Source organism: Eubalaena glacialis, chromosome 15, assembly GCF_028564815.1.
Source record: "Eubalaena glacialis isolate mEubGla1 chromosome 15, mEubGla1.1.hap2.+ XY, whole genome shotgun sequence".
Taxonomy (NCBI): Eukaryota; Metazoa; Chordata; class Mammalia; order Artiodactyla; family Balaenidae; genus Eubalaena; species Eubalaena glacialis.
The window spans coordinates 1,373,105-1,389,369 of NC_083730.1; the positions used below are offsets into that span (position 1 = coordinate 1,373,105).

The 16,265-nt window shown below is 39.8% G+C and overlaps 1 protein-coding gene across 7 annotated transcripts in view; it reads right to left on the reverse strand.

Annotated features, from left to right (window-relative positions):
* ATP9B (ATPase phospholipid transporting 9B (putative)) overlaps window positions 1-16,265 on the reverse strand; it is a 222,553-nt gene that overhangs the window by 191,703 nt on the left and 14,585 nt on the right. For 6 of the 7 annotated variants that reach the window (XR_009697425.1, XR_009697424.1, XM_061170374.1 and 3 more), the window contains exons 2-4: window positions 15,444-15,617; window positions 7,770-7,920; window positions 5,164-5,277 (exon numbers count right to left, since the gene is read on the reverse strand). Coding sequence is in view for 5 of the 7 variants with exons in the window: in XM_061170374.1 (XP_061026357.1) it covers window positions 5,164-5,277; window positions 7,770-7,920; window positions 15,444-15,617 (439 nt within the window). In the remaining 2 variants the exon portion in view is untranslated. Of the gene's footprint in view, window positions 1-5,163; window positions 5,278-7,769; window positions 7,921-15,443; window positions 15,618-16,265 lie in introns of those variants that run through there. The other variant, XM_061170376.1, reaches the window with a different exon arrangement.

The following is a 16,265-nucleotide window of genomic DNA, read 5'->3' on the forward strand; positions in this document are numbered from 1 at the left end:
GTCACAGTGACATACTGTCCCCCAGAATCAACAGCACTGGTGCATCAGCACTGGATGACAAGAATGTCTCGCATGGCCTGTCCACAGCCCGTGATGAAATCTTACATCACAAAGTGGGATTCTTTTCTATTCCTCCATGTAACCCAGGAACCATGTGGAGTGAGTGTCAAAACAATATATAATTTAGTAAAGAGAATAAGGATTTCATTGATTATGTTACCACATCAGTTTACCTTTGAGGGATTATTATATGCCAGACACTCCTACATATTTTAAATGAATTACCTTTTAAATGTCACAAAAACCTTACAAGACGCGTACCTTTAGCTCTAACTTACAGATAAGGAAACTGAAACACAAAAAGTAACTCTGTCAGGGTCACAAAGTTCATGTAAACAGTGGTTGTCTCTGGATGGCAGGATTCCAAACGATTGATTTTGTTTTCTCCTTTGCATACTTTGCCCACACCTCCGATTCACAGAGACACTCACAAGAAAGGGTGGATAGAAGGAAGGATTTTAAAATCAGACTGAAAATCAGAGTCCCCCACAGACTGATTTCCAACCTACACAGCCTATCTGGTTTCCAATTATGTATTAACAGAGCACCAGGAAGATATTTTATGTGGAAGATGTACAGATTAAAAATCCATATTTTCTTTATCTAAGAATCTTTTGTATGGATAGATCTACTCCACCTTATTAATTTTGATAGAAGCATTACAATCCATTTTGTTACTCTGATTACAGCAGCTTTGCCTTGAAGAAGTGTTCTGAAATCTGAACAGTATGAAAGGTAATCTTCATTCTGATCCAATAATGTAATGAAATCACTTTATTTTCAGTTTACTCTTCTATTATATAACAAAATATAACAGAAATTAGTTCAGAGCTGAAGCCAGTAAATAACACTGCCAGGAGTAATTGAAATAGAGAGATTATTAATTAAGTGATCACTGTTTTCAGAAACATCCCAATTTTAGATAGAGCGCCGAGGGATTAAGTTTGCATTAACTTGTTTTCTTTAAAATGAGTGGACATCAGACGTAAGATTTCATCATCACCAGCTTTAAGATGTTTTTATGCTTCACTGGCAGGTTTTTGGCTAAGAGAAATCTGCAAATGCTAACTGATTCCTCTTTTGAGCAACTTCTAGAACCTTAGAGTGCAAGCAGAGAAAAGATGTCAAAAGCTTCAATGTGGATATAAAGATCACCTGCTATTCCAGGCCCTGGGCATGGGACAGGGTAAGATACACAGGCATAGAAAGAACAAGGGCTTAGGAAGAAATCAAGAATACTTCCCTTGGTTAAAAAAAAAAAAAAAATACACGTATATATTTTAGATTTAGATTTAGTTTAAAGGTTCTTTAACTTTGCCCAGATTAATAAAAAAGATCTTCTACAGACAGTGTCTAAATTTTCAAAAATTTAAAAGGTGTTCTGAGGTGAGTTTGGATCAAAGAACCAATATACCCTAAGTCAGCTTCGTGGATTCAAAAGTGAGCCTAATGCGTACATCAACTTTTTTGAGATTCTTGCCAAATCAAAGGTTAAAATGCATATAAACAGGGCAAGCGAAGATACTAACAAATCTTCATTTTGCAGTTTCTGAGAAAAGGCATCACCTGTGGCTGCTGCCAAGCCGAGGAGCAGAGAGAAGGGTGGGAACGGAGGCCTGAGGGTGCGGCTGCCGGCGGAGGGGAGCAGGGGAGCCCTCGCCCGCCCGTGTGTCAGAGGCAGCGGCCCGGATGCAAGAAGGGGAGGGGCTTTCCTCTGGTCTTTGGAGCACGGACACATCATCACAGCAGAATAATGGTCCCCTGATGGGGATACTGAGGTTCGTGCTGAGGTATTTATCTAAATATAATAAAGTTTATTTCTCATGTCAAAAAAAAATGATAAAATACTTCAAAAAACCTGAGAATTCAAGTTAAAGGACCTAAAATCCAAGCTAGAACTGGAAATGAGCTCTTGTAAGAGAACAGAGAAACTAGAGAGGCCCATGTATGCTGTGCACTCAGTCCAAGCCTGGTCAACAAGGTCAATCTGTGAACAGACAACACTGAATTCTTCAGAAAGCATCCATCAAAACAGAACATTTTCTTTGGTTAAAAGCTAGTTAAATCAGAGTTAATAAGGGCAAAAGACAAAAGCAAAATACAAATGAATATATTTTACTTTAGATTTTTAAGAAGAATTTGTGTTCTCAGATACTCACTGTTTGAGTTAAAATTAATTTAACCCAAGGTAGAAAATAGTATTTAAGTGCTAAATACAGCTAGGAATAGAAAATAGGGGCTAGAAATAAACACATGAAAACCATAAATAAGTTTGTGTTTTCAGCATTAGCAAGTATTTTTTCTATGTTCTAAAATTTCTGTAATGCTAGACTGCTTTTATTAGAAAATGGACAAAATAAACAGCACTTTTAATGAGGGCACATACAGCCTACAGAATTTCTGGCACAAGTGCGTAAGGAACAACACACAATTCGACTGATCATGCAGCAGTCTGTAATTGAGAACAATTAGAAACAACCTAAAAGTCTCCTTTCCCAAGAGGATGGACAAATCAATTGTCATACATTCATACAATGGAATACTTTAGAGAAGTGAAAAACCGAATGAACTAGATATGTATGTATCCACGTGGATCAATTTTATAAATCAATGTAAAGCCAAAAAAGCATGTTACAAAAGGATACTTAGAGTAAGACAACTGTTACATAGAATTTTTAAAGCATGCAAAAACAGTGCATCTTGTTTTAATACAAACATAAGTAGCAAAATTATTAAGAGATACATAGCAATTTCATCTCAAATTCAGAATAGAGGTTACCGCCAATGAGAAGAAAAGTGAGAGAAAAGAAAGAAGGAAAAGTCACCTATGTTCCCTCTCCATGGCTGTGTGGCTTTAAAATCAACTTTTAAAACTGTGGTGTAAGCTTCAGTGCTCTCCCTCGTGTGACATATGCAACACACAGACACACGCCCCTATCCCATTCAGGATGAAATCTGAGCACCCACCGCCCCTCGGGGCCCCCTTCCCACCACAGTCGCACGTCCACACACTCCAGCGCGCCCAGACCTTGTGCAACTACTGTGCCCTCTGCCTGCAACACCTGCTCTGCACACGGCCCGCTCATTCCCTCCTATCGTCCAGATGTCGTCAAATGCCACCCCATCAGAGGCGACTTCCTTAGCCATCTTATTAAAATAACCCGGTCATTCTCTACCCCCACATCCTGCTTTACATTTTTGGCTTCACGGCTTCCTGGCAGGCTTCCTGGCATTATGGATGATTTAAATTGTCTTTCTCCCCCAGAATATAAGCTCTATTAGGACAGGGTTTGTCTTATTCACTATTGAATCAACACTGCTTTGACTAGTGCTGGACAGAAACGGACTCAGTGGGGGCTGATCAAAGAACTGTGTATTTCATTCCATACATATTTTAACCCACTTTTCCCCATTTATTCTAATATGGACACCTGCAGTGTTATTACTTTTTCTAAACATCATTTTCAAAGGTACACAGTAGCACAGTATTCCAACAATGCATGGCATACAGCACAGTTAAACAATCCAGTGTTAGACATTTGACTTTTCAAATAATTTTGTCATCAAGAATAATAGGGCTTCCCTGGTGGCGCAGTGGTTAAGAATCCGCCCGACAACGCAGGGGACACAGGTCCGAGCCCTGGTCCGGGAAGATCCCACATGCCGTGGAGCAGCTAAGCCCGTGCACCACAGCTACTGAGTCTGCACTCTACAGCCCGCGAGCCACAACTACTGAGCCCACACGCCTAGAGCCTGTGCTCCGCTACAAGAGAAGCCACCGCAATGAGAAGCCCGCGCACCGCAAGGAAAGAGTAGCCCCCGTTCACCGCAACTAGAGAAAGCCCGCACGCAGCAACAAAGACCCAACTCAGCCAAAAATAAATAAATATTTTTAAAAAAGAATAATAATAGACATTAGTAAAGACATTCTTTAGACTCTGTGACTGATCATTATTGCTTTAAGATAAATTCCTCAAATAAAAATGCTGAATCCATTTATAAGGTATTTTATATATATTTCCAAACTATCCTCCAAAAAGGCTATAGAGATTTATGTTTACACAACAGTGGATGAGAATCACAGCTTTACATCATCAGCACCAATGTCTCTGTCGATCTGGCGAGTTCAATAAGTGGAAAACGTATTCATTTATTCAGTAATTTTGTATCTAGATTACACATAAGCTGCTTTCATTGCTCAGAGCCACGCTACTCTAAAGTCTATGTGAACAGGAACCGGAGAGGGACTTAAGCTTACCCCGCTTCCACTTCTCCTGCTGCATCTGAGAGCACAGTCTCTGAGGCGGCAGGGCTGCACAAACCAGAACAGATCAACTGGAGAGCATATGGCTCCGATTTCCAGTTCTGAAGGCGGGAAACCTGAGCACTGCCCTGCTCCCTCACTACAGGAATCATCTCACTCGCTATGCTTTCTTGCCCAGATCACACTGGTGATCTGCCCAGAAGGGAGCACACCAAAGGGAGCAGTACCTCTTTCTAGGTGAAAAGAAGGAAGGAGACATACGTCTTACCTCTGTAAACTGAAAATCAATGAAAACTATCTGCAAACAGTATAAAACTATCAAGATAGCATGTTTGAAATGGAAATATTCAATGACAAACATCATTTGCCTTTCCAAAAATGTCACACCCCAAGCTGTCAACCAGCAGCTGTCAGACTTCACTGAGATACGTCAGAACTGTCGCCATCAGGCAGAGGGAAAAGCTGCCCATCCGTCAGGATGTCAGAGGTTGCTGAGCAGACTCGCACAGGCCCGCCCCATCTCTCCCAGGAGCTCCTCCAGTACGGGGCAGCGGGGCCGGGGACACACAGCTGCCACCCTAGGGCCCAGCAGAACGCCCAGCCCCACCAGCAAAGGCGCTCTGTAGCTTCTCCAGCCAACCTGGTGCAGCATGCTGCCCTCACACTCCTGTGGGGCTGCGGAGGACTCTGTGAAACCTTGCAACAAAAGTTCAGTGACACACAGCAACATATCACATTTTAAAAATCCGACTGATTTATCTTTTAACCATCTCAACTCTTAAAGCTATATTTTAAATACTTAATAATTTCGCTTAATTTCAAAAATCTTGTCTTTTTACCAGAGGAGCCCAGTAGGTGTAGAGATAGCCTATTTTCAATGCTGGTACAAACTGTGAGCAGGATACTACCAGAAAATAGAGATTCAAGAAAAACTTGAATTGTTCATATAAAACCTAAAAAGAAAAAGAAAAAATTAACATAATCTCTTCAAGGAAAATCTTTCATACCTTAATTAAATAATTAAAATCAACATAATATCTAACTATATTTCCATCAAACAGTGAAAATATGCCCTGAGTCACAATACATTAATTTTGACAATGGCTTTCCAATAACTAAATCACAAAAAAGAGCTAAGGTTACCCCAAATTATATTTAAAATAAACTGAAAAAAAAAGACAATTAGAACTTTCAACTATGTTAAGTGTCCTCTAAAAGTCTCTTATTTTCTTGCATGCAATTTTCCAGGTTCCCACACTCATCTTCTATAAATCTTTACATGCACACCAAATGAGACAGCAAAACCTTCCCAATGTTAGTAAGTCAGTTAATATAGATATACAAATGTATCTCTTCGTATCAACTCAGAAAAGCTTATGGAAAAGTGGTGTTAACCTTGTATTTATGAAATGGTAAACAATAAAACATGATAGCCACGCTTTCTGAATGTGGACATCTAGGCAGCTTTACAAAGATCGAGTGAACAACCAAATCATGTACAGGTATGACTTCACACACACAAAAAACCTACTTTAATCTCCTGTATTTACTTCCCTCAAAGTATAAGAAATGATAAAATATAAAAATATGTAAATTACAGACCAATTTTCAGGAAGACAGCTACCTGCATATTCTTTATATGATAGCTGATATATGGTAGCTGACCTTCAACACTACAATTACAATGAAACTTACAGACTTGCAAACTGCAAATCAAAATCTCCTGGGATGCCATTTTTTAATACAATGTGGAAGGCACAGAAATTTTAACAAGGGCAGAGCAATGGGTTAAGTACTTATTGTTGACTTAAAGAGTCTGGAACCACAGTTTTTATATAATGAAGTTACACACATCATCACACAGTTATGTGTATGACTAAAAAAATCAGTTACATTGATAACACATTTATATTCATAATCATGTTCAACTGCTGTCTAAAAATGTTTTGAATCATTTCCTAAATTAATCTTAGCAGGAGAGAAAACTCTTTTTCCTCAGTGATTTCTTTAAAATCTCAGTTAGCATAGATTATATCTATTAGCAATTCAGAAATTGCCATTCGTGCTAAAAATGGCATAGAATTCCTACTGTGCAATTACCAAATGTTTCTAAAATACTACGTTATAGATGAAAAGACTAATGTAAGAGACGATCTAAGAAAAAAGTCATTCCCACGGTAACAGCTGTACAGACACACCAACAGGTCTCTTCCGGACAGCCATCCTGGCAGCCGTGTGAACTCACTCGGATCAGAACTAAGCTGCACGGTCCACTTTAAAGCACTGCAATCAAGACTTTATTGTCTGCTGAGTGACCTTCTGGAGGGCTTTAGGAAAACGTACAATACTTAGCCAATCTGGGAGTATTTAATAATTTAAACCTAAGGAGAAAACAGTAGCTTCATTCAATAAAGATGAGAATATTTATCTGCCTGAAAGAGAGTTTACACTTTATTGTCCTAACAAAAGATCAGTCTTTTAATTATGAAGCCATTAGTTTTGTGTGTTTTAATAAAGGAGCACATTAGACATCAAGCATCTGACAACTACTGGACGGATGGGGGGGGGTGGTGAGGGCTGATCAATGCCCAATATAAAGTCAGCATGGTTATTTAAATAAAAACATGAAAGATAAAGCAGCCCTCATTTCACATAATCAAGAGGGGTTTTTTGCAAAATAGCATAAGAGCTAATACCTAGAACATATCAAAAACTTTGATACTGGAAATATAATCAGTGCCAGCTTTCTTTTGCCTTTAGAAAGATAAATAAATCTGTCTATTAAAATAGGAAATGATGCACAAAAGGAAAAAATAATTCCACTATTCTAAATACATATAATCTCAGTTTTATAATTTAAGCCAGCAATATCACTGGCAACAAAAAAAAGTAATAAATATTTAAACTTCAGAATTGAAATTTAGCATAATACCTAATTAAAGATAACTACTGATATAACAATACAAGAAGGCCTGAAATTTACAATGTGAAGTAGAAAAGAAATCTATAAATGCTTATAGATATTTTGTTACGGACTCATGTTTGTGTAAAAAGTTATTTTACTTTCATTGTGACAGCCTTGGCAGGCTTTAAACATTAGATACATTCCACTTTTCCCACCAAACAAATTCCCAGCCAAACAAAATTTATGACTTATTTTCTGATAATTTTATTTAGCTTTACTTGGTTATTTCTACAATAATATAAATGTGATGTTTATGTAGAATTGAAGGCAATAATCAAACTATATATTTTCTTGAGTTGGACTCTTATCATGTGGCTATTACAAATGCATATGAATTACTTAACAATTATTTGAAACACCCATGGTTCCAAAGCAAAAGGACTCTGATTTGGATACGACAGAATTAATGAGGGAAAAAAATGAAAACAAAGTTAGCAATCTCTGATATGCAGCCCGTTTTCAAGAATTTAACAATCTTACCCCAGGTATAAAGGTAAATACATTGTATTTCTGATTTTTTATAGAATTTCTGGGATGTTTTTCTTCACACTTTTCCGGATATCCAAGCCACACTGTACGAGCTTTCAATTCTCTCTTTCTTTGACAAATATTTATCAGCCAATCACAGCAACTGCATGAAACAAAAGATACATATTGCGTATGCTTTTTCAAAAGTTTTTGAATTAATTCTACATATCTAGAGCCAATACTGATTGTTTCTATATTTACCAGACACCAACAGCATATCTACTGTTAATCTGTAAGGGTTTCCTTAAAACAGGTCAGCTATACTAATTTAAATTTGATATGAAGATACTGAAGGAGCATGTATAAGTGTGCAATGACTCCTAGAACCTCAGGGAAATTATCTTCCCCGTTTAGACCCTCTTATTGGCGAAATAAAACCATTAACATTCTGAAGCAGTCAATGCTTTACATGCTGAGAAAAGAATCGCCATATGTTATCGGTAATTATCGGTAATTCTCAATACACCACTTGGTGATTCAGTGATAAAGGCTCTCAGACGTCAATTAACTAGGATGTGACCCACCCCCTTGTCTTAAGTAGTCACTTGTTTCCTCCTTTAAGTGATGACTTTCCTCCTTTAAGTGACAGCGTTAATATAAAATTAAGACGTACGGCTCAATTCAGTATTTAGAAAGGATACCAATGTTTATTGGACTATTCTAATGGTAATAAAAGCTTGATTGTATTTCCATGTGGCTACCTTCATCTATGCAATGAAGATTTTAATCTAAATCTACCCTGCTCCAACCCTGCTCAGGGTTCCAGGAGCACAAACTCTTCTCCTTCCTGGACATCCAAACCATCATATTTGAATAGAGAGTATAAAGTTTCTAGTGGGATAACTTTTCTTAAAATACTTCAGAAAATGATGAAAAGGTATCAAATTCACCTCTATTAAGCATAAAATAATCCTGAATTTAAACTTCAGTATTAACAATTCAGTTTAATTAAAGTTTCCAAAATGTAGAGAAAGACTCCGAAAGGTTTATTAAGGGAAGGGAAGTTATTAAACTTCATCTTCTAAATGTAGCTAAGGCTAGAACCGCAAGCCAGAAGGGTAAGGCAGAAATTCCTAACTTCACTTTGTCACAAAGTAAGCTCAAAAGTTAACATGAAATTCTGCATGATAATGACAGACTTAGAAGGTATGATTATAAAATGAGGCTGACCCCTCAGGACTTATGTGTCAACTTCACTGCATGTCTTTCTTCCCTTTAACACACTCAGATGTGTTACTTTAAAATCACCCACAGCAGCACCCTGTATGAGGGAATATCTCATGTGTTTAAACTGAAATCAGTATATCCCTACTAAGTATCCACCTAGCTCTTGGCTGTGCTCAGAAAACCTTCATCCTGGAAGGACGGGGCTTTGCCCTTTGGAAGCTGCCCTGTCCTCCTGGCGTGGACACACTCATCGCCTGCAGGAGTGTCAGGCTCTGCCGTCCTGAGGAGCCACCCCGTGGGGGGGGGGTCCAGGAACGCCCAGTGCATACCAAGCAGATCAGCTCTAAAACATTCCCCGCACCCCATCTTCTGCTTCAACTGGAGCAGACAAAGAAGACCCAACTCTGCAAGAACAGAAATTTCTTATCACTGCTTGCCATCACTTTTTAAAAAATAAATCAGAAAGGAGAGCATCTCCACACATAAAGCATACTTTTAAATCCCCAACAGTTATAAATCACAGTAGTATTAAACGATTTAAGATTGTCAAAACAAGTATTCCCATCCTTACTGTTTGTTGGTGGGGGGAAGGGGACTGGTCAAGTAGATCTCAGTCAATATTGGTAATATTTGATCTTGTTTATGCTTGTATGAGACAAAAATTAAATAAGGCTTCAAATAAAATATAATAAGCTTCAAACTACTATTTCTCACCTTCCTGTTGCTTGTATAGTAGGACCTGGATCGCCTCCAGCCCAAGCCCCCTCACCAACACCCGCGCGGAACCAAACTGGCGGACCCGCACCTCTCCTTGGGGCACCTCCCCGCAGCTGGGAGGGAGGGAGGGCGCGCACCGCCCGCCTGTGTCCAGTTACACCACCAGCTCCTCGTCTCGGACCCCCACAACCACACTCACAGACGCCGAACCCCCACACGGTACACAAGGGAAAAACCCGAGGCCACAGAGGTCAGTGAGCGATGTGCACGCAACAACTGGGCAGGGCTGACACAGAGCCCGGCCCTCAATCCCCACTCAACCCCGTGCTCCTCCTGCTGCGAGAACAGCCGGCAGGCCGGCTCCTGCTCATCTTCATAGACGGCCTGTCCTTAGCGTAGCACACAGCACGGCAGCCATTCAACAGATGATGGAAATACATGAAAAATGTATGAGCAGGCAACAAGACTCCATGGGAAAAACATGGACTTCAAGGTCATGCTTTTGGAAACAACTCCCAGCAAGTGGCCCTGGGGTGGTCCCCTGGTCTAAGTCTTTGTTCCCTCATCCACAGAAGCGCTGATGAGATTACAGGTGACACGCTCTGAGCTCCTGGCCCAATGCCTGCCACAGGGGAAGCACTCAGAGCTCTGCCGTCACTACGCTGCCTCTCGCTGTCACATTCAAAATGTCTCCAAACTTATAACACTAATTGCCACAAAAAGTTACTGTCCAATAGAGCATCCATTGGCCACATGTGGCTATTTTAGTGGGAATTAATTAATATTAAGTAAAATAAAAAGTCCAGTTCCTCAGTCACATTATCCACCTTTCAAGGACTCAACAGCCACCTTGTCCAGTGGCTACCATATTGGACGTCACAGATCTAGAATATTCTCAGCATCCCAGGGAAGCTCTGGAGCAGAGTTGGTATACACAAAGCACTCTGCAGGCAAGCACGACAGCTAGGACAGCAGTCCTCGTGTGTGCACACTTCCTTCAGCATTTCAAATACAGCAAAAATCCTCCAGGAATGTATTCAGATATGAATTTTTCTCCTGAAACACATAATTATCTAATCTAATGGTTTAACGTGCAAAAGTCAGACAAGTCTTAAGATGAAACGGAGGATAGCCAAAGCTCAGTGTTTGAAAAAATATAAATAAAACTTAGGAAATGTGAGTTTCCAGAGTTTAGGCTGGTATCGACATATTCTACAGGCAAAAAGCTCTATAAATGCAAAACCACTGTCTTCATCACATGACACTGTAAACATTCGCTAGAATAAAAACGTCAACATCTACACCGTCAGCAGCACATGAAACTAACATCCCATTAACTTTCAAAGCCCCATACTCTAGAAACTAAATACAATACCAGGGGCTAAAAACACATATTCAACAGCTCATTTTTTCTCTATAACCCTGTATAGAAAAAACTAAGATTCCTAGACTTCCAAAATGTAATTAAACTATTCATAACACTTTGCTACTACTATTACCAAATTAAAATCTTATTATTATTTCTTCATGCAAAGACAGAATCAAGCAGTGGTTAGGGAGCCACTATTAAACCACCCGCTATTCCACAATATTAAATGAATACACAGTCTCGAAGTTTTAAAAGCCTGGGGCTCCGCCAGCATTGCCACCGGATTATGCAGACAGAAAATATGACCAGAAAGAGAAGACAAACCCCCCACATAAAGAGAATACTTGTAACCAAAAAAGTACGTGTAAGTAAGCCTTATGGAGCTGTAGAGCTAAGGGAGAAAGTAAAACTATGGGCAATTTTTGAAGGCAAAGTAATAAGAGTAAAACATACTGGTAAATACCGGTAAGTGAGAAGGAGATGCAGAGGAGTCCCTGGAAGAAAGAAATAAGGAGCTTTACCCAGGAACATTTCTATGCGCACTGCACGTTTCCTCAGTTACTCAGTATTCAGAAGACACTTTCCCATTTATATGTAAATCGCCTTACACTGTCAAGTCAAATTGAAACTAAATCCAATAGCGTACAAACTATACTTTTTTCTTAAAACATTTTAGTATTAGTAAGTTTTCGCAAATGCCTCTACAATCAAAGTAGTACTCCAATACTAAATAAAGCACATCTTTATATACCAAGATCCTGTCTTGTAAAATTTTAAGGGGCCATAATTAAATAACTTCCAAAATTTAGAAAGCCTCCTTCCCAAATAAATAAATGAATAAATAATTCTATCCAACAGGTACCTTTGGTTACCAAGCCAAAAGAGACACAGCACTCATGTCCTCTTAAGAGATCAGCATTTTCCCATGCTTCTACACTCCAAACGTGTTGCAGATTAACTGAAAGTGTAGAGGCCATTTAGAACTGGGAACAATCCTAGCATTTGATACCCCCCCTTCATATGGAAATGCCATTCAGGGGTTCCACTTTCATGGGGACAAAGTGATTTTTGATAGCGAGTGAAATGTAAACCTCGTGAGAAAGGCATTTACTGTCCCCCAGAACTACATACCGGTGTGCATCACAGTAACCCACGTGGAGGACACTCCAAGTTTTAGAAGACAGATTACAGAAAAAGTTTTTTCAGAGTCAAATTTTTCAGAGTTGGAATTTTTGCCAAATAATAAAAATGAGAAGGCAGGTCTTAAGCCATGAAGAAATGAAAGCCTACTCAATCCCAGAAGAAGAAGAATTTAAAAATAAACCTTACTACTCACAGAATCTACAAATAAAAATACAATGAAATATCTGCAACTCATTAATATCATTTGCTATCTATCTTTACTACAATATTCACTAACGTTTTCTTCTGCAATTAAAGTAAGTAATTTTATATATCTTCTACTCTTTGATCCATCGCCTAATAACCTTAATAACACTGACTTTTATAATGCCTGGTATTTAGAAAATAAAAAGGTTGGCAAATATTCAAAACTGGAAATTTATAAGAAAATAAGACCCATCTAAGTTGCTAACTGTACAGTTTGTTCTGTAAGGTGCAGTTTTAATTTCCATAACAATTTCCTGGTGTAGTGGATGCATACTGAACACGAAGTGTGGCCATGTCTCAGGTCACTCTCATCCACTTGCAAAGAGACACTCGTGAGCGAAGCCACCACGACGGTTCGGTCAGCTCTGCCCACATGATCACCATTTACTAAGATAAAGACTTTATATACGTGTCGAGTATATATTACTGAGCTATTTTAATATCCCCAAAACATGTTAGTTTTTGCCACTAACACCTAGATTTTCAAATATATTCTTAATATCTTCCTTAAGAAAAGGAATATGACAAATGAAATCCAAAATTTGGCTATGTTCCATTTGGTAAAAACAAAATCCTGTAAAAGACCAAAAATAATTAATTCAACAATGCACTCGGCCTTCAACAACGTCCACAATTCTTGGCAACTGTTTGACTGGTATGGATAAGCACCACTTCCAAAACATGGCCTGCCCTCTTGAAGTCCACACCATGAGCACGAGACTGTGACCTTAAAGTTTTATGGCCATCAGTGCCCACTCCCACGTCCCCAGTTTTTAGCAACTCTCTGTTACCCAGGGACCCTCCATGCACAGCAGGTAAGATTCTCAGCCTCCTCAATCCCACTGATCTCCACGGCAGGTTCCCTTTAGGAGGGTGAGGCCAGGCACTTATCTACTTGAAGAGCGCAAGTCAGGGCCCACCGCATTTGGACCACACCTCCTCGTCCTAGCGCTTTTCCCAGTCCACGGAGCCAAGAGCCAGGAAAGGCTCTGGCGAGTCAAGTCAGGCTCTGGCTCAGCTTCTGGCTTGGCCCTTGGCTCTCAGGAGAGGGCCTCTTCTAGTTCTTGGCCGTAAACAGCAGTGAGAATGCTCATCTCAAACAGCACCGCTGGGCCTGACCCCACTGCCCCTCCCACCCCACACTAATGGAGAACACACACCACACGCCCATCAGACTGCAACTGTGGCACCGCCCAAAGCTCCTCTGCCGCAGCCGTCGCTTCAACTCACGACACTGGCTGCCGTTCCCACTGTAACTGCCCACCCCCTTGCTTCCACAGCTGGTTCTGTAATGGCTCAGGCTTCTCCCTGATGGACAAACAGTAATAAAATTATGCTGGGCTCAACAGATGCACGATTACTGATGGTCTCTACCAAGGCGTGACCAATTCTGTCATTTTTTAGTCCTCATGTGTATCCCAGACACCTCCTCACTTAAATGAACTAATGTTCCCAACTGAGGTCAAGATAAAAGCCATCCTCTCCAACACTATTTCACACGTCCTCCCCTATTTTTTCTGCTGCCTAAAAAAAGGATTATTAGCCTTCCTTTCCAACACTGTCCTTTTCCCCAGGGGGTCCCTTTCCTTCTTCCTTCCTGGGCCTCTACCACACTGCTGCCATTTTAGGAATGTCATCCTTCCGGGTGGTTTCCACTACCACGACAGTAACAACAACTCTCAAGCCTACATCTTCACATCCTGCTTCTGGATCTGACAGAACTGTCTGTCTTAGACCAATCCAGTACATGACAGATTTACATAAAGTATCAGCTCACACCAGTCAGAATGGCCACCATTAAAAAGTCTACAAAGGATAAATGTTGGAGTGGGTGTGGAGAAAAAGGAACCCTCCTACACTGTTGGTGAGAATGTAAATTGGTACAACCAATTTACAACTCCAACTATGGAGAACGGTATGGAGGTTCCTGAAAAAACTAAAAGTAGAGTTACCATGTGATCCAGCAATCCCACTCCTGGGCATATATCTGGAGAAAACCATAAATCAAAAAGGTACATGCACCCCAATGTTCACTGCAGCATTATTTACAATAACCCAGACATGGAAGCAACCTAAATGCCCATCGACAGAGGGATGGATAAAGAAGATGTGGTACAGATATACAATGCAATATTACTCAGCCATAAAAAAGAACAAAATAATGCCATTTGCAGCAACATGGATGTACCTAGAGGTTATCATATTAAGTGAAGCGAGTCAGTCAGAGAAAAGATAAATATCATGTGATATTGCTTATATGTGGAAAGTAAAAAATGATACAAATGAACTTATTTACAAAACAGAAACAGAGGAGTAAAAGATTTCCCAGCTTAAAAAAAAAAAAAAAAAAAACCAGAAACAGACTCACAGACATAGAAAACAAACTTACGGTTACCAATGGGGATAGCAGGGAGGGCGGGGGGCGTGTAGATTAGGAGTCTGGGATTAACGTATACACAGTACTATATACAAAATAGATAAACAACAAGGACCAACTGCATAGCACAGGGAACTATATTCAACATCTTGTAATAACCTATAATAGAAAAGAATCTGAAAAAATATATATACACATATAACTGAAAAAATAAAGGGACTTGAGCATCCACTGATTTGGGTCTCAGAACCAGTCCTCCACAGATACCAAGGGATGCCTCTACAATCACAAATGGAAAAGAAAGGAACACAGTTTATAAATGTCAATACAGTGACCAGAATTAATTCTACCATGCAGTAATTACAAAATCACTAATTTCCTCCATCTTTTAAACATTAAAACATCTCACAAAAAAGTGAATTTGGCTTTCTGTCCCTTCCGGATTAGCACTGTTTGGTTTTGATTAAGGTTATTAATACTCTCCATGATGTCATTTAGAGAGCGGCTTCTTTAGTTTGATATAGAAACAAATGTGTTTAGAAGCTAAGCTTATAAATAGCTGTGTAACCTTGGTGTGAAGGAGGTTAGGCAGCAATGGATAACAAACCTGGTACAGAGGAACTTCCATCCTCCACAGACAAACCACTCTAGGCCTCTCTTTCTTCGCATGATCCTAGCTCGCGGTAATTTGTGGTAATCACTTTCGTCATTCTCAAAGCCTTCTTCAGACATCATTAGTGGCATTTCATCCAAATGGGCAGACTCATCTTCCAGCTGGTACCTGGATAAAGGAAAGAACAGAGCACTGAGGCAGGCCAAGCAGTCTTCTGTGTACGATACGGGTCTCGCTTAGGGCAAGAGCTGGCCCAATTCTACTAATCACACTTTTCTTTTTCCCTCATACTAAGCTGTCTTCAGGGGAAGCAAACCATTACAAATAACACTGCACAGTAATGCTACTTTCCTTTGCAAAAAACTTAACCAAGGTAAGCAGGAAAGGAAAGGCTGTCCAAGAAAGCTGCCGTTACCATGCCGTGAGCGGAACCCTCCAAGCAGCCTTCCATGTGTAGTTGTTGTATCTACGTAAAAGACCATTCTTTTGATGTTTCTGTATGCTTGAAATATCTTATAATGAACAACTGGGGAAACTATATTCAAAGGAAAAAAATTTTAAGACTGGAATAGATGTCCACTCTCCATTCCTTCTTCCATCTACAGCTTCTCCATCTTTTCTCCTGCCACTGCCTCTAAGACCTGTGGTCACCTGGACACTTGTCGTTTTCTCCATCATTACTATCTTCTTTCTCTAGATCTCTCGTCACTCTCGAAAGCCGACATTTGGGAAAAGAAGGCCTACAGAAGGATGGACAATGACGAGTGCTACTCCAGATAATCAGGAACATCTAACAGCACTAGCACAATTTCCATT